Here is a 20,037-nt window from a genome sequence, read left to right as displayed (position 1 = left end):
CTTTTTCAAACATATTTTTACTTTATTTACATCTGAGCTAAAGCGCAGTTATTTACAGATACTTTTTATCCTACACACAAGAGTTTTTGCAAATAGTGCATCAGACTACTTTTGTGCAGCTGAAGGTGCGTGTATGTGTCTTTTTCGTAAGGGCTCGAGTTTCTTGATGTTTTCAGACGCAGTATTTCCAGAAACACTCTGTATTGCTTCCTCTCTTGTGGTATTGCTTCCTACTGCCAAGAAAACGACTCAGAGGATTCATCAACGGCTTCTCCAACAGAACCTGAAAAAAAAATAAAAATCAATCAATATTAAACATCTATAATACCAAGCGATGTTATGCGTTTTGGTAAATCTGTTTTATTCTGCATTAACTCACCTCTTTTACAGCTTGGCTGGGGACGAATCCGGCTGTTCGGAGACCTGTGGAGAAAATGATGAAGATGAATTTATCAAAACAGAGTGAGTTACACACAGTTTTCCGGATATCATTTTACATTTTTATATATTGTAGTTGCTGGATAAATAGATTTGCATTGTAAGATAAATGAATCATGAAAAAGGTAATGTTTGAAATAAGTCACTGCCGGATACATCACCTAGCAGAAGTGCCGTAACATTATTATATTAGTTTATAGTTTATATTTACCGGAGAAACACGGCCTACACTTAACAATAAAGGTGCTTAAAAAGTTTTTCACAGCGATAAAATAGAAGAATAATATCTTTCATATATTTTTATAATCTAAAATAAAAAGGATTTTTGGATGTTAAAGGTTCTTTATGGAACCATTCAACCAAAAATGGTTCTTTGATGGCATCGTAAAACATCTTTTTTTTAAGAGTGGATTAATTTCTGTTCTGTATGGTTCCATAAAGAACCTTACTGTTTCACAAAATGTTCTTCTTAGTAACAAAAAGGTTGTACCGACTAAAGATAAGAAAGAAATCATTCTTTTAGAAACATTTGTCTGAATGTTTTTTGAGAGGAACCAAAAATGGTTCTTCTATGGTGTCATTGTGAAGAACCTTTAGTAGCACCTTAATTTTTAAGATGTACGTTCCATACTGTACATCTAGTCAATGTTTCATGTCTGCAGTTTCTGAGATCCCAAACCAAAGACCAAAGAGGAAATGTTGGAAAGCATGTAATTGAGCTTTGTTTATGTTAAAAAAACAATAAAACAATATCTCACCGTCACTGCCGAGGTCTCCAGTGATGATGGATGGGTAGCCGAATCTCTCAGCCCCCTGGGACAGAAACGCCTGCTCAGAGTAACTCAAATCTTCAGGACTGACCACCTGCTCATCTTCTACAAGAACTACAAGAGAAAGAGACCTCAACACCAACCAACAGTCTGCTACTGGATCATACGTTTGTCTTGTGCAGTATGTTCACCTAAAACTAAAGGTGCCTACAAGGGTTCTTCACAGCGATGCCATAGAAAAAACGCTTAGTCAAAACATTTCTTTAATAACTTTTTAGAACCTATTTTGAAACAAAATGGTTCTTTGGATGTTTAAAAATAGTTTTTTAAAGAAAGTTTGACTTAAAAATTTTTGAAGAACTAATAATGGTTCCTTTTATGGCATCATTGCAATGAACCCTTGGAGCTTTGTTTTTAAGAGTGCATGCACAAAATTGCATTCACGAATTTCTTCTTGATGGGTTCAACCCTACAAGCTTTCATTTACAGTCCATTACAGTCAATTTTCTTTGACAACTACACCACCCCACCTTGTATTTATGCGGATGTGTGTGTCTGTGAAGCGGATGAAAGCTCTTACCTGGCCTGCCGTAGGTCATATCTGCCGTGTGTACCACCGGGTGTCCAAGCAGCACCTCTAAAACTGCAAGAAGAACAGCAAAAACCAAATTCAGTTTACACAGCATGACGAAACGTACACAAAGTGTGTCTTCAGCCAGGAGGTCTCGTCTCAAAGTACCCTTCCCATTTCTACCCCCTTCTTTTATATGTCTGTCATAGCACCTCCACGTTACGTCTCCCAATCTTAATCACGGACCCCCGTCCAGCCTTCTGCATGTTCTGTGCTTGTAAATTCAGAGAGGATGGATGACTGGATCAATAAAAATGAGAGCCAGACGCAGACTTTGTGCGTCAGTGATAGGCCGCAGTCTTTTACCAGCCCTGAATGTAATCCAGCCAAGTTCATAAATCCAAAGAACGCAGGTGGGAAAACAGCACTTTGCGTTCGAGTTTGCGGGATGGAGTCGGGCAGGCAAATTGCCCGTTTAATTCATTTATTTAAGAGGCTGCTGAGATTTATTCCTCGTGAATCTTGCAGCCGTTACTCAAAGGTTTCATCCTATGACCCCGGTGGCTTCTATTTTAAGAGACTCAAAAACAGGACAGATTGGCAGATAGAAGTGTCACCAATATTTTTAATGGCGTGAAGAAAATAAGGTGAGAGCTACTTTGGCCTCAGACCTGCACATCAAATTCATTTACTTGTCTTTGAGTGATGGACAAATTGCTGCCTTTGCAAACAACATATGCTTCTGTCTGTCTCTACTATAGATGTATGAAGGGTGACGCAAGCAATGTCTACACCCCAGAAATTTGAGCTTTGCTATAGTATGAAACAACATAGCACAACCCACAGCATCCCAGCATCAACATGCACACTAAATGATGCCATACAAAAAATGTTTTTTTGGTCTTTGGTTCTGTTGCAATCGCTGTGAAGAACCTTTAGTAGTGACTTTCTTTTTAAGTATAAAAATGGCACTTTTTTGGTCTGCTTTTATGACATAGAGATGTGTAAATGACTTTACCATTGATGTTGGTAAAGTAAAAATAGACTAGAAAATCTGCACCTTGTAAATAAAAAGCAATTTACTGACCGGTCCTGACAACATGGAAGGGTCTCGGTTTCCTCTTGTCAAACCCTATAAAGTCTTTATTTATGATAGGAGCGTTTGATGCTCTGTATCAGACTCTCCCCCCCATATTCTTGTCACATGAAGACAATGTGATAAATCACAGTCTGAGAAAAAGCAACTCATTGTTTGATCCGGTCAACCATTTTAGTTCAAACATGAATTAGAAAATGTGTCTTTTGGTGTGTCAGTGTTCTTGTATTTTTAAACACAAATATGTGGAATATTTAATATAATGTTGAATGTTATTGCATTAAATATCAAAATGTGAAATGCATGGAGGTTTACTTAAAACAAACTTCATTTTTCTAATGCATCTTTGCAGTGGTGTCATAGTGGTTTTAGTGAATGTACAGTATAGTGGCCAAAATTATAAGAACATCTGACAGATCTGAAAATATAGATTTTTTTTGCCTCCAAAACATGATTTAATTTCATATATTTGTCAATATATTTCCTCAGAACTTCATCACACTGTAAAAAGTAAATGTGGGATCAACTTAAAATAATTACTTCAATTGGTAACCTAAAAATTACCTACATTTAAGTTGAAAATGTTTAAATATTTTAGGTATTGAAGTAATTTAAAAATATTTTTTCTCCTTAAATTTTCACTAAGTTGAAAAAAACCCTCAGATTTTACCAATTAAAGTAATTTCTTAAGTTTATCCAACTTTTACTTTTGACAGTGTAATGTTATTCAGCTGCAGTTAAGTGTCATTGTAATCAGGGTTCTAAATTAACTTTTTTGACCACCAGCCAAAGTGGCTGGTAACTTTCTAAAGTTACCAGCCAATCAGCATTTCCACTAGCCAATTTTTTCCGGTGATAATAAGAGAAATTATGAGTGCCACTGAATGCAACAATGATTTGTTTTTTCCTTCGCGTGCATGCGACAATCCTGACAAAACATGACAACATTTTTGTGATGAAACATAAGCTTTCTTCATTTCTCTGTTGATAGACATAAAGCTTTACTGGGGCACAGGCCCCCCATTTTTTGCTGACTTTTTTGAAAGCCTGCTGTGTGCAAGAAGTGTGCAACAGTTCTATGAAATGTCCTTTACTTAACCCACTATTCTACAGTGCAACAGGTACTGCGAAAGATAAATATGTATTTAAAAATATTTAAGTATAATCTTCATCATACCTAACATTATTATCATGTTTGGAGACATTAATGACATAAAATGTTTGGTAATAATGACAGCAGAGAAATATTTTCTACATTATACAATAACAGCAATGATTAATAACTTATTTTTACAATAATATTTCAAGAAACCAGTCATTTTACGACTGCTATTCTCAATAATCTCAGTCATAGTTACTGTTAACTGTTATGTAAGTTAGTGTCCTAGAATTAAATATTAGTAAACTAAATATTAATTTAATATCTGTAAATACAGAACAGTATAACACATACATCTGTTGATTTTCTCAGCAACATTGCAATTCAAAAGACTTGACAAAAGGTTTTCCTGAGATTTTTCCTCTAATATTTGAGAACTGAGTGTGGATGTAGTTTGTCTCACCTCCCTTAATCTCATCATCTCTCCGTTCTGCTTCCTTTTCCCTGCTTTGCACAAAACATTTATGATGTCCATTTACAGAAGCCAATAATGATCGAGTCAAAATAAGATTATCATTTTTATTTAGAAACTTACTTCTCGTCATGTTTTCATAATTACTCATTTGCGTGGGGTCCCCTTTGGATGCAGTTGCGCGCGCGTATGAACGCAAAGACGCGCGTGGACATGGATACATGCGTGTACGCGTCAGTGCGACGCTTCGTCGCTTTACAAGCGTAAATTGGGTAAATACATTGCATATAGATCTGAATACACTAGTTAACTGCTAAAATTTAAACTTGAGATTTACACCTGGGCACAAAAGATTTACACTGGGGCACATGCCTCAGTAAAGGGGTGTGGCGACACCGCTGTCTTTTAGTCTATCCTCCCTGCGCTGCCCGTTCATTCTCCTTCTTTCTTTTGTGTTCTGGTGGACGCGTTCAGTTCGTTTCCATAGTTTCTCGCGCTGGTTTTGCTGCTGACTGCGCGCAGCCAATGGGCGTATGAAACATTATCACGTAGCATTACACAGTGTTTATGGAAAAGGTAGGAAGTACTGCCAGAGGGATTAATGACCGAGAACGGAGCTTTATGTATCATGCTTGCAATGCCTCATGCATCACCGGCCAAAGTGGCTAGTAAGTTTTTATTAATACCCGCCAAAATGAATTTTAACCCGCATTTGGCGGGTTGGCGGGTGTTAATTTAGAACCCTGATTGTAATGTTATTAGAGGTGAACCGATAAATCGGCCAATAATGCTTGCTATGCGGTAAAATGCAGCTACATTTAAAAGCCAGAGGGCGCTCTCGTGCAGAAACTAAATGGTGACGTACACACTGCATATTAATTCGGTTGTCACTTCACCTTTTAATGCTTAATCATCCCTTACGAAAATTAACCATGGTTTTACTACAGTTAAGACCAAAAAAACCATGGTTACTGTAGTAAAACCATGGTTACCACAAAATAACTATGCTTTTGACAACCATGGTTTTCAAAAACCATAGTTAAACCATGGTTAGTGTAGTAAAACCATGGTTTTGCTCATAGTAATCAATTGACCAAAAAAAACCATGGTAACTACACTTTTACCACAATAAAACCATGGTTAATTTTCGTAAAGGATGTTCTGTACACACACAGTTCAGTAATTTACGGGACTGACAACCGGTTTTTTGAAAACCATAATTGTCAAAACCATGGTTATTTTGTTAAAATGGTTTTACTACAGTAACCATGTTTTTTTAACTGTTGTTAAACCATAGTTAATTTTCGGTAGGAAGATATTTTTATTTTACAAATTCTGCACTCAGCATTGCAGTCTCCAATATTATTGAAATGCAGCCATTTGCTGCTTCTTTTTTTAGGTTTATGCTCATTTCTTCACTCTATCCACACGCGCTGGCATTTAAATCCGGGTCCCCGGCTGCCCGCCTTTCAGTGTACCTGGCCTGTACCACCATAGATATGTATATAAAGGCTAGATGGCTCAAGGCGGAGTCAGCTGTGTCGTCACTTGGCGGCCATCTTAGGTCAGTGCTGCCATAGTGCTGCTCCCTGCTGCTGTGGACGGAAGGTGAGTGACATACGCCAACTAAAATGCTCGTAACTTGCTGAATTCTTGACGGATTTACAAACGGTTTGTTTTTTTACAAACGTTATTAACGTGGCTATAATTCTGGATGCTTTAACATGTTTCATGAATTTTTTATTTATTTTTAGTATACGTATTCAGTGTCATAGGTACATCTTTGACGTTTATAACAAACCAATCCGTTTGAAAATCGGTAAAAAATTAAGCAAGTTATGGTCATTTAAAAGTACCTGCATCATTAAAACTCAATGCTACGAGTGAACGAGCGCCCTGTCCTAAGATGGCCGCCAAAATGCGGACGTTCCACTCAATTGGCCATCAGCGCGGACGAGCCATCTAGCCTTTATATACATATCTATGTGTACCACTACACTCGCTATCTTCAGAGCGTGTGTCCCCCTTCCTTCTTTTCCATAATGGTTGATCCTAGTCTGTCCTCCCATTTGATTGGTCGCATGGTGTGTCCATCCAAATAAGTCCCGCCCCTGCCTGCGGCAGATAGATTCACACATCACTGGCAGTTTCATTTCAATTCGAAGGCTGCAGCCTCCTGAGGTCGCATTTCAGAGCTGCATACGTCATCAAGATTGTCATATTTTAGCATATTAACAATTTTAAAGTTGACGAAATTGTCTTAATATTTTGTTAAATGCTCATAACTTGCGAATGTAATGCTCAGTTAATATAAATAAACCAGGTTTGATGACGTATGCAACCTGCATACACTATGACCTCCGCAGGCTGCAGCCTTCGGAATATGGCCTCTTGAGCGGTCATTGGCCATTCTGGTTCAAAGCGACCATGATTCCCAGTCCTCCAGTATGAGCAGTACTTTCCTAGTTGGTATAATACGTTTATTGCACTGTATTTTAATTTGTTTATTATGGTGTTTTTATTTTGTTCTCTTTTTTATTTAGATGTTGTACAGCACGATGATCAACTTTGTTATGTTTAATGGTGCTATAAAAATAGACATTGACAGTTGTTCTATAAAAAAATATTATAAAAAAACAAAATATGTGTGTCCTTATGCTTCTTGATGTGACTGAGGTATTAAATACAACTATTTATTCCAATCCAAGTATGTGAAAGTCTTGAAACAGTTTCAGATATGACCAGCAGGTGGCGCGTGGTGCACACATGAGGACTCGAGAGCATGAACTTTGTTTTGATTGAGAACAAAAGTATCAGACAGACAAAGAGCAGCGGTAAGAGTTCACGAGAGATGAAGAACAGTGGACGCAAATCACGTGCATAAGAGATTTTACTCGGGGTAAGTGTGTTTTCATTACATTAACTGTAAGTTTGTATGGGTTTTTTTTTACATTAAAGAGACTTTGCTGCATCTATTCACGTGAAAGTAATTGTGACAGCAGCTGGAGTTTAGTTATTTTTAATAGTTGACATTAGGTATGCTGTAATTATTTGTTATTAATAATCTTACTGTTAGTAGGCCTACTTGTGCAAATATAGTCCCTACTGAAAAATCCAGCTTAGACCAGCATAAGCTGGGGAGCTGGTTTGAGCTGGTCTCCCAGCTTGGTTTTGCTGGTGTAACAAGCTGGTCTAGCTGTGTTTTTGTCACTTTTTAAGCAAGTCTACCTGGACTTAGCTGGTCAGGCTGGAAGGATCATCTTAAACCAGCTGGATTTTTTAGTAGGGGTAACATGAAGATGTAGGGTAATGTAACATGACATTGTTTTTCATGTGTATTTGTGCTGGGGTATTGGTTCAAAGACAATATTACTTACAGTAGACCATTAACATGTTTATGCTGCACATTTTTAAAATATTGAGATGGACTAAAAACAGCATTGCAATGGTTAAAAAGTTTTGAAACGTTTGGGTAATTGTAAGAATTTTCTAGTATTTAATATTTGGATTTTGCTTCAATGTCAACATTCACCTAAGCTGATATGGGCAGGTGTTGAAGTGATCTTAGTTTTTCCAGTATGAGTTGAGATGATCCAGACATCATGACTTTCAGTGTTAACATGATCACAAATTGGCTTATCTGATTAGTGACCTAGAAATAGTACAGACAGAATCTTAAATATGTCTTAATATGAAATTTCTACATACACACACACACAATGGATGCAATGTGCTGTTGTGTATTGCATGGTGTATTTTGTAATACACTATTTTGTGTTTAATGTTTACAGATATTCATCTTATCTGACCATTAACCTTAAACTTTAAAGTCATGCATTGACTGACAGTTAAACTTAAACATTATGGGGCAGTTTCCCAGGCAGGGTTAAGATTGATCCAGGACTAGGCCCTAGTTATATTAGGACATTTAAGTATACCTTACAAAAACAAAGGCACTGAAATATGTTAAGATATGTCAGTGCAAGGCGTTTTTACATTAAGGCAGGTTAAAAATGCATTTTAGTCTGAGACTAGGATATAAGCCGTGTCCATAAAACGGCCCCTAAATGTAATCGTGATGATAAATCTGCTATATTTATGCATACTACTCCAAATTCATTTTCTTAGCTTATGAAAATAAGTAAACAAACCTGGAAAAGTACTTCTTCACAATATCTTTATTCTCAACACAATGTGTGGTATTGTTTCAGGATTTTAAGAGATTAGATGGCGATTAACATGTGCGATTGAAGTCATTGACTTCCAGGGGTGGTTTCCCAGACAGGGCTTGAGTCTAGTCCAAGACTTAAATGCTTGTTTGAGTTGTCATAATGGAAATGAGCTTGCACTGACATATCTTAAAATATATCAGTGCCAATGTTTTGTTTCGAGATGCACACCAGTCTTTTTTTGTTTGTAAAAAGTTCTTAAATGTCTTAATATATATATATAAGGCCTGGGTTAAACCCTTAGCATTTTGCAGTGATTAAATATAGGTATACCTATCTAAGGTGATATGAATGATATTTGTCATTATGTATTTCTGCAGAATTGCTGCAGGTTTCTTCACCGTATCATGAGACTGTGAGCTCGGTGTGAAATCGAGTCATGGCAGAAACCGACATCGACAAATCTCACCTGCCAGGTGTATATGACGGTATGTCTGTTTTTATAGTCTCTCAAAATGAATCTTTAGGGGTGTTGTGACATGAAGAACTGTGGACTGACAAAGGTTGCAGGTTCAAACCCAATCAGGAGTAATAGAGACTTGCAGTTTACCTGTTTTGGCAGCTCTTACGTGATAACACTGAAACAAAATTGGATGGTTGCTACTACTGACTGACAGACATCCACTTTAAATTTAGTAAAGGGAAAAACATTATAATTAAACATTTAAAATGATTTATGTTTCTCAGGTGTTGTCCGCTGTTGTTTATTATATGTGTTGAGATCAACATTCAGGAATGTGATGTGAGACCGGGTCAGATGGAGCGAGTGCTGTGTGGTTTAGATAAGAGCTGGAGTCGATCCACTCCGTTCACCATACACGCACTCTTATCTGGCTTGGATGAGCCCAAGAGCTTCCCAGCGTTCCTGTTTCTTAAACAGGATTTGGTTTGAGATTCCAATCTTATCCCATTTTGGCCTGAGGCTGAGGGGCAGGAAGAGTTCAAGTGCAGGGAATATGAAAGGACAGTGCATTAATGCAAAGACGTCTACTTTGTAACCACGAGATTTAACACTAAAAATCTATAGTTTTGTTGTCATTCACACTTAATTCTGAGAGTGCTTGAAATCCTTGAAGGTTTGTGAATCTGGGGGAAAAAATTCAAGGCCCTGGGAAGTTTTTAAAAATATACATACATAGATACAGGTCATTGAAATATATTTTATGCAAGAAGTTTTTTGGAAAAAAAATAAATTTTTCCCTGTGTAGTGTAGGATAATATCATAACAATTCTAGACTTTTTAAGCACACGTGCTAAACTTTTCGCTTTAAATGCTTATATCTTCTGTATGCGAATGTTGATTCATACCAAAATGCTTTTTTGCGTAGTTGAAAACGTCTCTGGTTACGTATGTAACTGTTGTTCCCTGAGAACGGAACGAGACACTGCGTCTCCCTTGCCATATTTCCTGTGTCCCTGTAACGCCGTCTTTGGCAATATTTCAGATAGCGATATACTTCCTGGCTCCTGCGTCACCCTGTCTTTGTCGTTAAGCCTCACCGTTGGTTGAATTTGATATACACATTCAGACGCACTTACCCCTGTAGTCGTCCCCAAAGTGTCACTGCAGTGACGCAGCGCGAGTTCCCTCGAAAGGGAACTGTAACAATGTATATTAAAAGGTAACACGAATGTAACCTTGCTCTCACTTGAAATGCGTCCCCACATTTAGTCCTTGGATTTGAGGGTATTAAACCTGGAAAGTCCTTGAAAGGTCCTTGAATTTGAAGTTAACTAAGGTGTGGGAACCCTGTATAATGGACATTTTACAAATACAATAACTCAAATAACAAAGGTTTCAAAACCTAGACAGGACAGCACACATGTGCAGCATTACGGGCCTTTTGCCGACAAGGCAATCCCAGAATGCATTGTGTCATCACAATTTATTGGTTGTGAGTCTCCTGATCAGTATTTCTGCTTATTAGGTTTTATCACAGTTAGAATGCTGGTTAAGATGATAGCGGTCTATGTACTGTAGACAATAAGTCGTCAGCACAACTCTTGGTTTTGGAAGAGTTTCTGACCCAATTTTCTGAGTTCACATGTATCCCTCTACCCACCCCATTAACTTCACCAGCAGATATTTATAGCTTCTGTTTCTGATCCAGCAACCCGTGCCAAATATAGACAAAGAACTGCAGGAGAACAAGGGCGACAGAGAGATAAACACAGCGAGAGGAGAGGAATTTGAACATGAAACTTGATGGTTTTATGCAGGGGTCTCTCTCTCTCTCTCTCTCTCTCTCTCTCTCTCTCTCTCTCTCTCTCTCTCTCTCTCTCTCTCTCTCTCTCTCTCTCTCTCTCTGAATAGCTCCATCTGTTTGGCCTGGAGGCCCTTTTTTTCATTTAAGGGGGTAAAAAAATTGAGCCAGACCACACTCAAACACACACACCCTTAACCATAGTTTTTGCTTAGTTCAGTTGTTTGTTTTGTTAGATCAGGTCTCCACACCAGACAAAATAAAATATTTACGATCCAGCCCCGGACGCCAGATCATGTCAGAATATATAAATGTACTCGTTAAACAGGCTTCTGTCATTTTAAGAGGTTGATCGATCATAGCTAGAGAAAAACACAAGCAGGACACGAGACGAAGTTTATATGATGATAGGAACGGATCAGAGTTTTATTGATGGACAGTTTCAGTTGCATGTCTTAATGTTCAAACCTCGTCCAACCAGCATAAATTCAACATGCTCTGTTATACAAAAACTCCTTAATGGTGACATTCCCCAAAAACCTTGAGCTTCCATAAACATTCTCTTTATCTATCTCTGTTTACACAGACAGGGCAGCTCAGGAAACTTCACAAATATAAGACTGAACCACCATGAAATTAATAAGATATATAAAATATAGAAATATAATAATGAATGAATAAACAATAAAATATAGAAATATAATAATGAATGCATAAATGAATAGACAATTTAAATTAATAAACAATATAATATAGAAAGACAATAATGAATGAATAAATGAATAAACAATAATATAATGATAATAATGAAATTGATAATAATAAAATAATATTGAATAATCAAATAAACAATTATATGGATAACTAATGATTATAAAATGATTATGATGATTATGTAAATAAATGATTAGGAATAAACTAAAAAAACCCACAATATTAAAACATTCTGCACGTGAGGATCTAATGTAGGATCCATCAGTTTTTTACTTCAATTCATGCATATTCTCTTAGCTTTCAGAAATTAGTGTTTACAACAGACATCTTGAGTAAGATCTGTGTTAGAAATGGTTAAAGTCCAGTCAAGAAAGTAAAAAAAAAAAGATACGACAATGCAATGCAATTGAAAGCATTGTTTTGAAATCCTTAATCCTAAGAGTAATAGAGTGCCAACCCGGAAGGTACTGTGACTCTGGTTCCCTCACATTCATTTTTCCCATAAACTTTTAGATTATCGCAAAAAATAAGCTCTTTGTTTAACAAAAGTTAAAGACACTTACACGCTTTCTTTACTTACAAGTTAATATTCACATATGATTAACTTGTTGGACAAAACGTGTAAATGTCATAAACTTTTGTCAAACACAAAAGAGTTTTTTTTTTTTTATAATCCTGAAGTCTATGGAAAGAATGAATGGGCTTAAAGCCAGGAAACCGGTGTCCCGCTAACTTTTGGGGTTGGCCTACAAAAATACATCGGCCCGGTTGCATAAAGCACCTTAAGTGTAATTTTCCCTTAAGTTCACCCTTATGTTTCATTTAAACTTAAGGGTGTTGCAAAAAAAACTTACGTTTTTTCTGTTGCATCTCCATGGCAACAATAGTATTTTATAAAAACAAACCTGGGTCGCTGTCGTGAAACATTTAACGATTACCCTTACCTAAGAGAACCATTTAAGGGATTATATGCAACATCCTTAAATTTTTCTCTTACAGAAGGTAAGGGGAATTTACCCCTTAAGTGTCATACTTAAGGAAAAAACTTAAGGTGCTTTATGCAACCGGGCCATCATCCCTTGCGGCACTTTAGTAATCATGTTGGTTGCTGTTAGCCACTAGCAACGTCACAGATTCAACATGCATTTGTGTCTCATCTTAACTTGATGCAGATCCAATCTGTAGCTTTTTTGGTTAAAAATAAACAAAATTCAGTTTATAAGCAAATACATAACAGTGTTCAGTGTTTCCTTTACCATATTTTACAGCGCTAGGGTTATAATAATGATTTATAAGTTAAACTGTCAGCTTTGATTTTGCGTAAAATGTCAGTCATTTTTTTTATTTAAAGAGCACCAATGGTCCGATTCAACATTTCCTTTGGTATGTAAGTGTGTAGTGTTGGGGAAAGTTACTTTTAAAAGTAGTGCATTACAATATTGAGTTACTCACAAAAAAGTAACTAATTGCGTTACTTAGTTACTTTTCATGGAAAGTAATGCTTACGTTACTTTTTAGTTACTTTTGCGTTACGTTTTCTTCTCTGAGGCTTAATCTCTTTCAGGCCTTGCATGCAGGTGTTTTTATGACTGAAAAGTTCTGCATTCAGAAATTGCATATTTCATCACAAAAATGTCGAGCTCTGGCCTTTCATCTCAGTTTCTGCCTCAAACTGTTTTCACATAGGCGTGTACGCATAGAGTGCATAATGTGACTATATTTAGTTAAAAAAAAATGTATTTAAATTAATTCAACTTAAAAGTAACTTGCATTATTTTTTTAAAAAGTAACTCAAATATTAATGTGTACATTTAAAAAGTAATGCGTTAATTTACTCGTTACTTCAGAAAAGTAATATTACTACGTAATGCACGTTACTTGTAATGCGTTACCCCCAACACTGAGTGTGTATTAGTTTATGTTATTACACGGCTCTCTGGAATGCTTGATTCTGATTGGTCAGTTGAGACATTTGCAGGTTCGTTCTTTTCAAATAATAACCGCTCCAAAATAATAACGCATAGCCGGACTACTTTCACGAGTAAAATCGCTCCGCGCCAATAAAGATCAATAAAGATTACTGTCTGTTTGGCGCCATCTTGTGACAAACACTCGACAACCACGACAAGACACAGACAGCTTACTGAGACTGAACTTGACAAAATAGAGCATGACAGCTACGAAGCCAACACACAAAAAAATACAGAATGGGCATTAAAACTTCTCAAAGACTGGTTAAAAGAGAAAAAATGGAGACAAGTATGAAGCAGAGGATCTTAATAAGGTATTACGATCATTTTATGCATCTGTGCAAAGTTTCGCGGAAGGATAAAAATGTTAATTTAAAACAAATATGCCAATAAAATGTTTCAAATTCATATTCATGTCCAGTTTTTTTTCTTATGTGGCAAGTAGCCGTGTAATAAGCGGGATAATGTAGAGGCAGCCGGTAGTTATTGGGAAATAAGCCCCTTCAGTGTGATACAAGACCCTCCGCTTCGCGTCGGGTCCTGATCACACTGTCGGGGCTTATTTCCCAATAACTACCGGCTGCCTCTACATTATCCCTTACGTAGCATTGCATTGTGAACGAATCTTTCAAACATGGTAAGAAACGTCACATTTCCAGCTGACATCAGAGGTATTCAGGCCAATCACAACGTACAGATTAGCTGGCCATTTAGGGACACAGCGCTTTTCAAAACGATGAGTTTTGGACAAAATTTGTGCGTTTCAAGTGATATCTGGAGGTACAAACATTTATGGTTATGTGGAAAAATTAGTTTTTTTTAAATCATAAACCATGCGAACACATTGTATTTTACCAAATACACAAAATAACGTTGTTTTTAGCAATGAAATATCTAAATTCTCTGTACTTAAACTAACCCACAACTTTACAATTTACTAAACCTTTACAACTTTGCAAAACCAAACACTTTACAATAACCTAAAACTTCAAATTTTATGTTTCAAGCAGCAATGCGGCTTTAAATTCAGAGACATAAAATCTCCAAAGGCAACTGACCTTTAAATGTGAACTTTCATTGGTTTCACAGGAACAACACATCACTCCTTTTCTACTTAAAAAACAGGTTGTAATTTTAAGTTGCACACAGAAATCCCTTCTTCATGGCATTTAGTTTAACTGCACCTCTTATGAAACAGGCGTTTGTCCTGAGAGAACCCATGTCAGGTTTTCCAGGGTGGAGAGGACCAACACGTTTTTCCTTCATTTCCTTTTTTTTCCAAAATCCATTTGCCTGCCGGAGCACCAGTGCTGTTTACCAACAAAAGTGTGAGATAGACTGATCTTCTCTACATAAGATGAACCCACACACATATGTGCTTCATGACAATAGGCAGAGCTTGATGAACAGACGCATCTTTAAAAATGGTAACATTCGTTTTTCAAAAATATATAAAATCATTGTAGTGAAATAATAGTGTTAAGTACTTTATTGTATTGGATGTTTTATGAAATTAATTTTTGCAATATCTTTGTGAACTATAATATGTCTTTGAATCATGTTTTGCTACACAAACTGTTATTAGATGCCTTGTCTTTTTATATTTTGATTGGCATGTTTTATAAGTCGGATGTTTAACATGCCTGTGTGATAGTTCATGAGCTGTTATTAGCTCAGAAATTTTTCCACGCTTACTTCAAGAGAGCATGATGGGCATTTTGTGTAAGGTTAATGTACACGGTATGTGTGTTGGACAGTATTAATCTTCAGGTCGCTGTTGTTTTATAAACCGTTAAATGGACCCCTTTAACAATGGCATTTGCATGAGCTGCAGTTTTGGCACACGCAGATTTCATTTATAGGGCGTTCAGACTTTTTCCTCTCAGCTATTGTAGTATTTAAGTTTTTGACCCAGTTGGCTTTCTGTTTGTGGCCTTGTGTGGCATTCTTACAAGGGCAGAGATTAGATAAAGTGAAATAAACCAAGCTGGAGCAGACATGAAAGAGAGGGGATTGTGTCTTTATATTGCATCTGTGGACGTCACCTCTTTTACCCCATGGGTCAGAAAGAGATCACGTGTGGCTTCCTGGAAAGCGAAGCCATGGAAGAAACATTTTTGGTTGTACTTTTGGTCATTTGCTTATTTTATGTCTAAATAAAAGCATCACATCTCATGTATCTGTTCTCGCTCACAGCCCACAATTGCATTGCACAAATCTTCTGCAGATTAAGAAGTTCATTATACATTTAATTATTTTGTAGACACCAAAGCGTTTAAGATGTAAGTTTTATTATATGTGTTCACATGGGATTAAACCTAAAACATTTGTGCTGTTAGCATCATAGATATGTATAAAGGCTAGATGACTCACCCGCACTGCTGGCCAATTGTGTGGAACGTCCGCATTTGGCGGCCATCTTACCACAGGCAGTTCGCTCACTCGTAGCATTGAGTTTTAATGGTCCAGGTATTTTTAAATGACCATAACTTGCTTCATTTTTTACCGATTTCCAAACGGTTTGTTATAAACGTCAAAGATGTACCAATGACACTGCATACTTACACAAAAAAACATCCAGAATTATAGCCACGTTAAAAACGTTTGTAAGAAACCAAACCGTTTGGTAGAAAATCGAGGTAGTTATGGTCATTTAAAAGTACTGCACCATTAAAAACTCAATGCTATGAGTGAGCGAGCTGCCTGTGGTAAGATGGCCGCCAGGTGATAACGTTAGAGACTCTGCCGTAACACATCTAGCCTTTATGGTTAGCATGCTCAACCTTTTTGGTTTCCAAGCAACAGCAAATTGGAGCATTGATGTAAAGCATGCTTTTCTGAATTGAAACAAAATGCAATCACCCGACAGTGATTTAATGGTTGGGCACATTGAGTCTAATAATATTTACATTTCACAGATGTTTTTGTCCAGTGCATACATGTTTCTAGATTTTATCAGAATGTGTATTCCCTGGGATCAAACCAGATTTGCATCGCTAACACAATGATGACAATATAGCATAACATCCCATTGCTTAATATTCCAGTAATGTTGTGTTTTTAATCCTGTTGATGTTGTTTTGTAACAGCATGCCAGTGTTTCTCTGTGTTAGAGGATGGGGCTTTGGCTCACAGTCTACAGGAGCAGGAAAGTAAGTATCAAAGATCTCTCATCCTTATTTATTTCTCTGGGTTTAAATGGTCCTGAGGCTGATTCAGCTGTGTTATATCCCAGTCGAGCACTTCTACAGCACCAACATCCAGAAGAACCAAGCGGTCCAGAACGATGTTCGTCTGGCCCGCAGATTACAGGAGGAGGAGGAGCATCAATCGGATCTACATCGAGATCTGAGAGAACTGTAAGAACAAACGCTATAGAAATGAATAATATGGTGCAGTTCTGTTAATAAGAATAGGAAAAAGTGCAAGGCTTTATATGGCCACTATAGGAAAGGAAGTCCCGCCTTCCAGTAAAATTAACCAATCATCAATCATTAAACCTTAAGAATTATCTGAGGGAGGATCTCTGTTGCGAACCTGTTGTTATTGAATTACAAAATTCTGCAAGTTTTAGAGACATTTTACACACTTCACATTGTGTAAGTACAAATTAAAGCAACACTATGTAGTTTTTTTACCTTTAAATAATGTCTCTAAAATTATTTCATTGATAGAACAACTTTTAACTGGACAAATTGTACCGTTGCTGCAACCTGAGCAGCCTCCTAGCTGCTACAAGCACACTCTGAAAGTGGCGGTGGAGGGTAGGAAACACAGCCCCGCCCCTTTCCCTGCCTGCAGAAGAGTGTCTGATACCAGGCACTGTTGCGCTTTTCAACCACATGGGGGAGCTGTAAGTCATTTTTACATGGAAACTACATAGTGTTGCTTTAAAGCAGCAATAATCAAATCAAGTTTGCACATACTCAGTAGCAACCTTGAAAATGTGTTAATTTGAGCTTAAAAATAAATTAATGGTACAGTACATGTTACGTTAAATTGTTGGTCAGAAATATTTTGTTTTATTGCACGCTCAGCATTTAAAGATGGTAGTCCTCCCCATTCAAGTAGATAGGTCTTGGGGTGCTTCTCAATATGCTTCCTTGTTTCCTCGCTCCTATGTCCTCCAGTCTGTAACCCAAAAACTGATCAAGATCTTGTAGGACATCGCAATTCTTTAATTCCACCCTGAGGAGAAATGAGGACTGAGAAGGCTTCGTGAGGAAACATGAGTATCCTATGCGGAAGTGCTTTAGGACTAAACCTAACTCCTCTATAAATCTCCACCTTCACATCATCATTTCTTCCAACCATGTTCAGACATGCATAAATGTGTTAGTATTCAACATTAAGTTATTGTAAATGTAGACCAATTTTAGACAATATATTTGATATTGATGTTTGGAAACGTATTATAATTATTTTAGAGTACTTTTAAGAATGTTTTTACATAAACAAACTCATGTATGCGTTTTTATATATATACATTTATTTATTTATTTATTTATTTATTTATTTATCCATTATGTGTTGTTGGGGATGTTTTCATCCACTAAGGTTTTTTTTACTCTTAATTTGGCCACAAAAACAAATCCACTAAATTAAAATTTATTTTTTCCATTTTTTTCATAAATCTGTTAATCAACCCCAGTACTAATTAACCCTTGTGCCTTGTTCCAATTCACTACCCTTTCGTGTTGTTAGCGGCCAAAAAAGGCCACTAAATTAAACGGCTGTAAAAATGTATCAGATTAATATTTTTTTCAAATTTTTTTGCATAAATCTGTTAATCAACCTCAGAACTGATCAAAACTACCAAATGTTTCCAAAAATTTCATTATTTTAACTCTTTAATTGCCAAGCTCATAAGTGATGCCACTGATTTGAGAAAAAAAAAACACAAAATCACTGATTTTCAATATAAAAAGTGATTGTGGACTGAATTTTTTTTCACCCTTTTCACAGTCTTGGGCATGCCAAAAATTGGTAAAAACATTGGCTTTGATGCATTTTTAGTTTTTGTGCAGCATCAGATTACATTTTTTTCTCCCTCATTTATTGTTTGTGGCCATTTTTTCCCCATTGACTTCCATTATAACAACATTTTTTGATTGCAGAGCCATGACACCTTATTACCATGCATTTTTGATTCTTTGTGGTTTTAGTTTTTGCAAAGAGGTAAAATTTGTCATTTTTACTGTTGATCACCATGTGGCACAATTAACCCTTTAGTAGCCTGTGCAAAAAAAAGAGCTTGAATTCTGGATTGTACATTGAGTTATATGGACTATAACAGCTTATTAGAGAGAGAGAGAGAGAGAGAGAGTGTGTGTGTGTGTGTGTGTGTGTGTGTGTGTGTGTGTGTGTGTGTGTGCGTGCGTGCGTGCGTGCGTGCGTGCGTGCGTGCGTGCGTGCGTGCGTGCGTGCGTGCGTGCGTGCGTGCGTGCGTGCGTGCGTGCGTGCGTGCGTGCGTGCGTGCGTGCGTGCGTGCGTGCGTGCGTGCGTGCGTGCTTGCATGTGTGTGCGTCTGTGTGGAAAAATCTGTAAAAAATCTTCTCTTCATCAGATTTATTAACAACATTTATTATGAACCAAAATGCAAAAACAACTTCAAATAAACTGAACAATGAAGCAAGAGTAGAGGATGGATGGAGAACTAAACAATCAAACTAATTTTTTGGTGTGTATATGTGTACGTGTGTGTGTTCAGTCTTTTTAGCAGGACTTGCAGCATATTACTTGGTGCTCTCTGCAAGTGTGTCTACCACAACGGATACAAATGCTGACTGTTCTTTTTTTGGTTCTGTACACCACTTGCATGTTCCCCTCTTCACTCCTGAGCTGCTGGTGCCTGCTGGTGTCTGTGGATTTGTGTCTAGAGGGACAGCTACTGGAGACTAAATCCCTCTCACCAGTGCAGCACTAACTGGTGCGCGAGGGAGGTGCTCTCTCCTCAATACTAACACTAACCCTACACACACACACACACACACACACACACACACACACACACACACACACACACACACACTCGTACACACACACACACTCGTACACACACACTCGTACACACACAATGGTTTTATAGTCCATATAACTCAATGTACAGACCAGAATATATGCTCTGTTTTTTTGCACAGGCTACTAAAGGGTTAATGGTGCCACATGGTGATCAACAGTAAAAATGACAAATTTTACCTCTTTGCAAAAGGAAAAGGCACAAAGAATCAAGAATGCATGGTAATAAGGTGTCATGGCTCAGCAATCAAAAAATGTTGTTATAATGGAAGTCAATGGGGAAAAAATGGCCACAAACAATAAATGAGGGAGAAAAAAATTTAATCTGATGCTGCACAAAAACTAAAAATGCATCAAAGCCAATGTTTTTACCAATCTTTGGCATGCCCAAGACTGTAAAAAAGGTAAAAGAAAATCCAGTCCACAGTCACGTTTTATATTGAAAATCTGTCATTT

At 37.1% G+C, this 20,037-nt stretch overlaps 2 protein-coding genes across 6 annotated transcripts in view; one reads left to right on the top strand and one right to left on the bottom strand.

Moving 5' to 3' along the window:
- Positions 1 to 88: 88 nt before the first annotated feature.
- On the bottom strand, positions 89 to 2,220 carry uts2b (urotensin 2, beta). The gene is made up of 4 exons (XM_065259340.2): positions 1,789 to 2,220; positions 1,197 to 1,322; positions 380 to 423; positions 89 to 283 (listed from the first exon to the last, which is right to left on the bottom strand). The coding sequence occupies exons 1-4, from the start codon at positions 1,892 to 1,894 to the stop codon at positions 173 to 175; spliced, it is 387 nt and encodes a 128-aa protein (XP_065115412.1). The 5' UTR covers positions 1,895 to 2,220; the 3' UTR covers positions 89 to 172.
- Positions 2,221 to 7,206: 4,986 nt separating this feature from the next.
- Positions 7,207 to 20,037, top strand: part of ccdc50b (coiled-coil domain containing 50b) — a 30,506-nt gene continuing 17,675 nt past the window's right edge. The window contains exons 1-4 of one of the 5 annotated variants that reach the window (XM_065259140.2): positions 7,207 to 7,345; positions 8,996 to 9,103; positions 16,653 to 16,715; positions 16,799 to 16,922. In XM_065259140.2, coding sequence (XP_065115212.1) covers positions 9,055 to 9,103; positions 16,653 to 16,715; positions 16,799 to 16,922 — 236 coding nt within the window. In that variant the 5' untranslated portion in view covers positions 7,207 to 7,345; positions 8,996 to 9,054. Of the gene's footprint in view, positions 7,346 to 8,995; positions 9,104 to 14,807; positions 14,991 to 16,652; positions 16,716 to 16,798; positions 16,923 to 20,037 lie in introns of those variants that run through there. The other 4 variants (XM_065259141.2, XM_065259139.2, XM_065259137.2 and 1 more) reach the window with 4 other exon arrangements.

The sequence above is a fragment of the Paramisgurnus dabryanus genome, chromosome 14 (assembly GCF_030506205.2).
Source record: "Paramisgurnus dabryanus chromosome 14, PD_genome_1.1, whole genome shotgun sequence".
NCBI classification, from domain to species: domain Eukaryota; kingdom Metazoa; phylum Chordata; class Actinopteri; order Cypriniformes; family Cobitidae; genus Paramisgurnus; species Paramisgurnus dabryanus.
The sequence above is the reverse complement of the archived record's forward strand: the minus strand, read 5'-3'. Positions and strand labels throughout refer to the sequence as shown.

Coding starts and splice junctions, on each gene's coding strand:
- uts2b (XM_065259340.2), bottom strand. CDS start 1,894: ATGCTGTGTAAACTGAATTTGGTTTTTGCTGTTCTTCTTGCAGTTTTA. Junction 1,323..1,788: donor TATGACCTACGGCAGGCCAG/GTAAGAGCTTTC, acceptor TTTCTCTTGTAG/TTCTTGTAGAAGATGAGCAG. Junction 284..379: donor CCAGCCAAGCTGTAAAAGAG/GTGAGTTAATGC, acceptor TTTTTTTTTCAG/GTTCTGTTGGAGAAGCCGTT.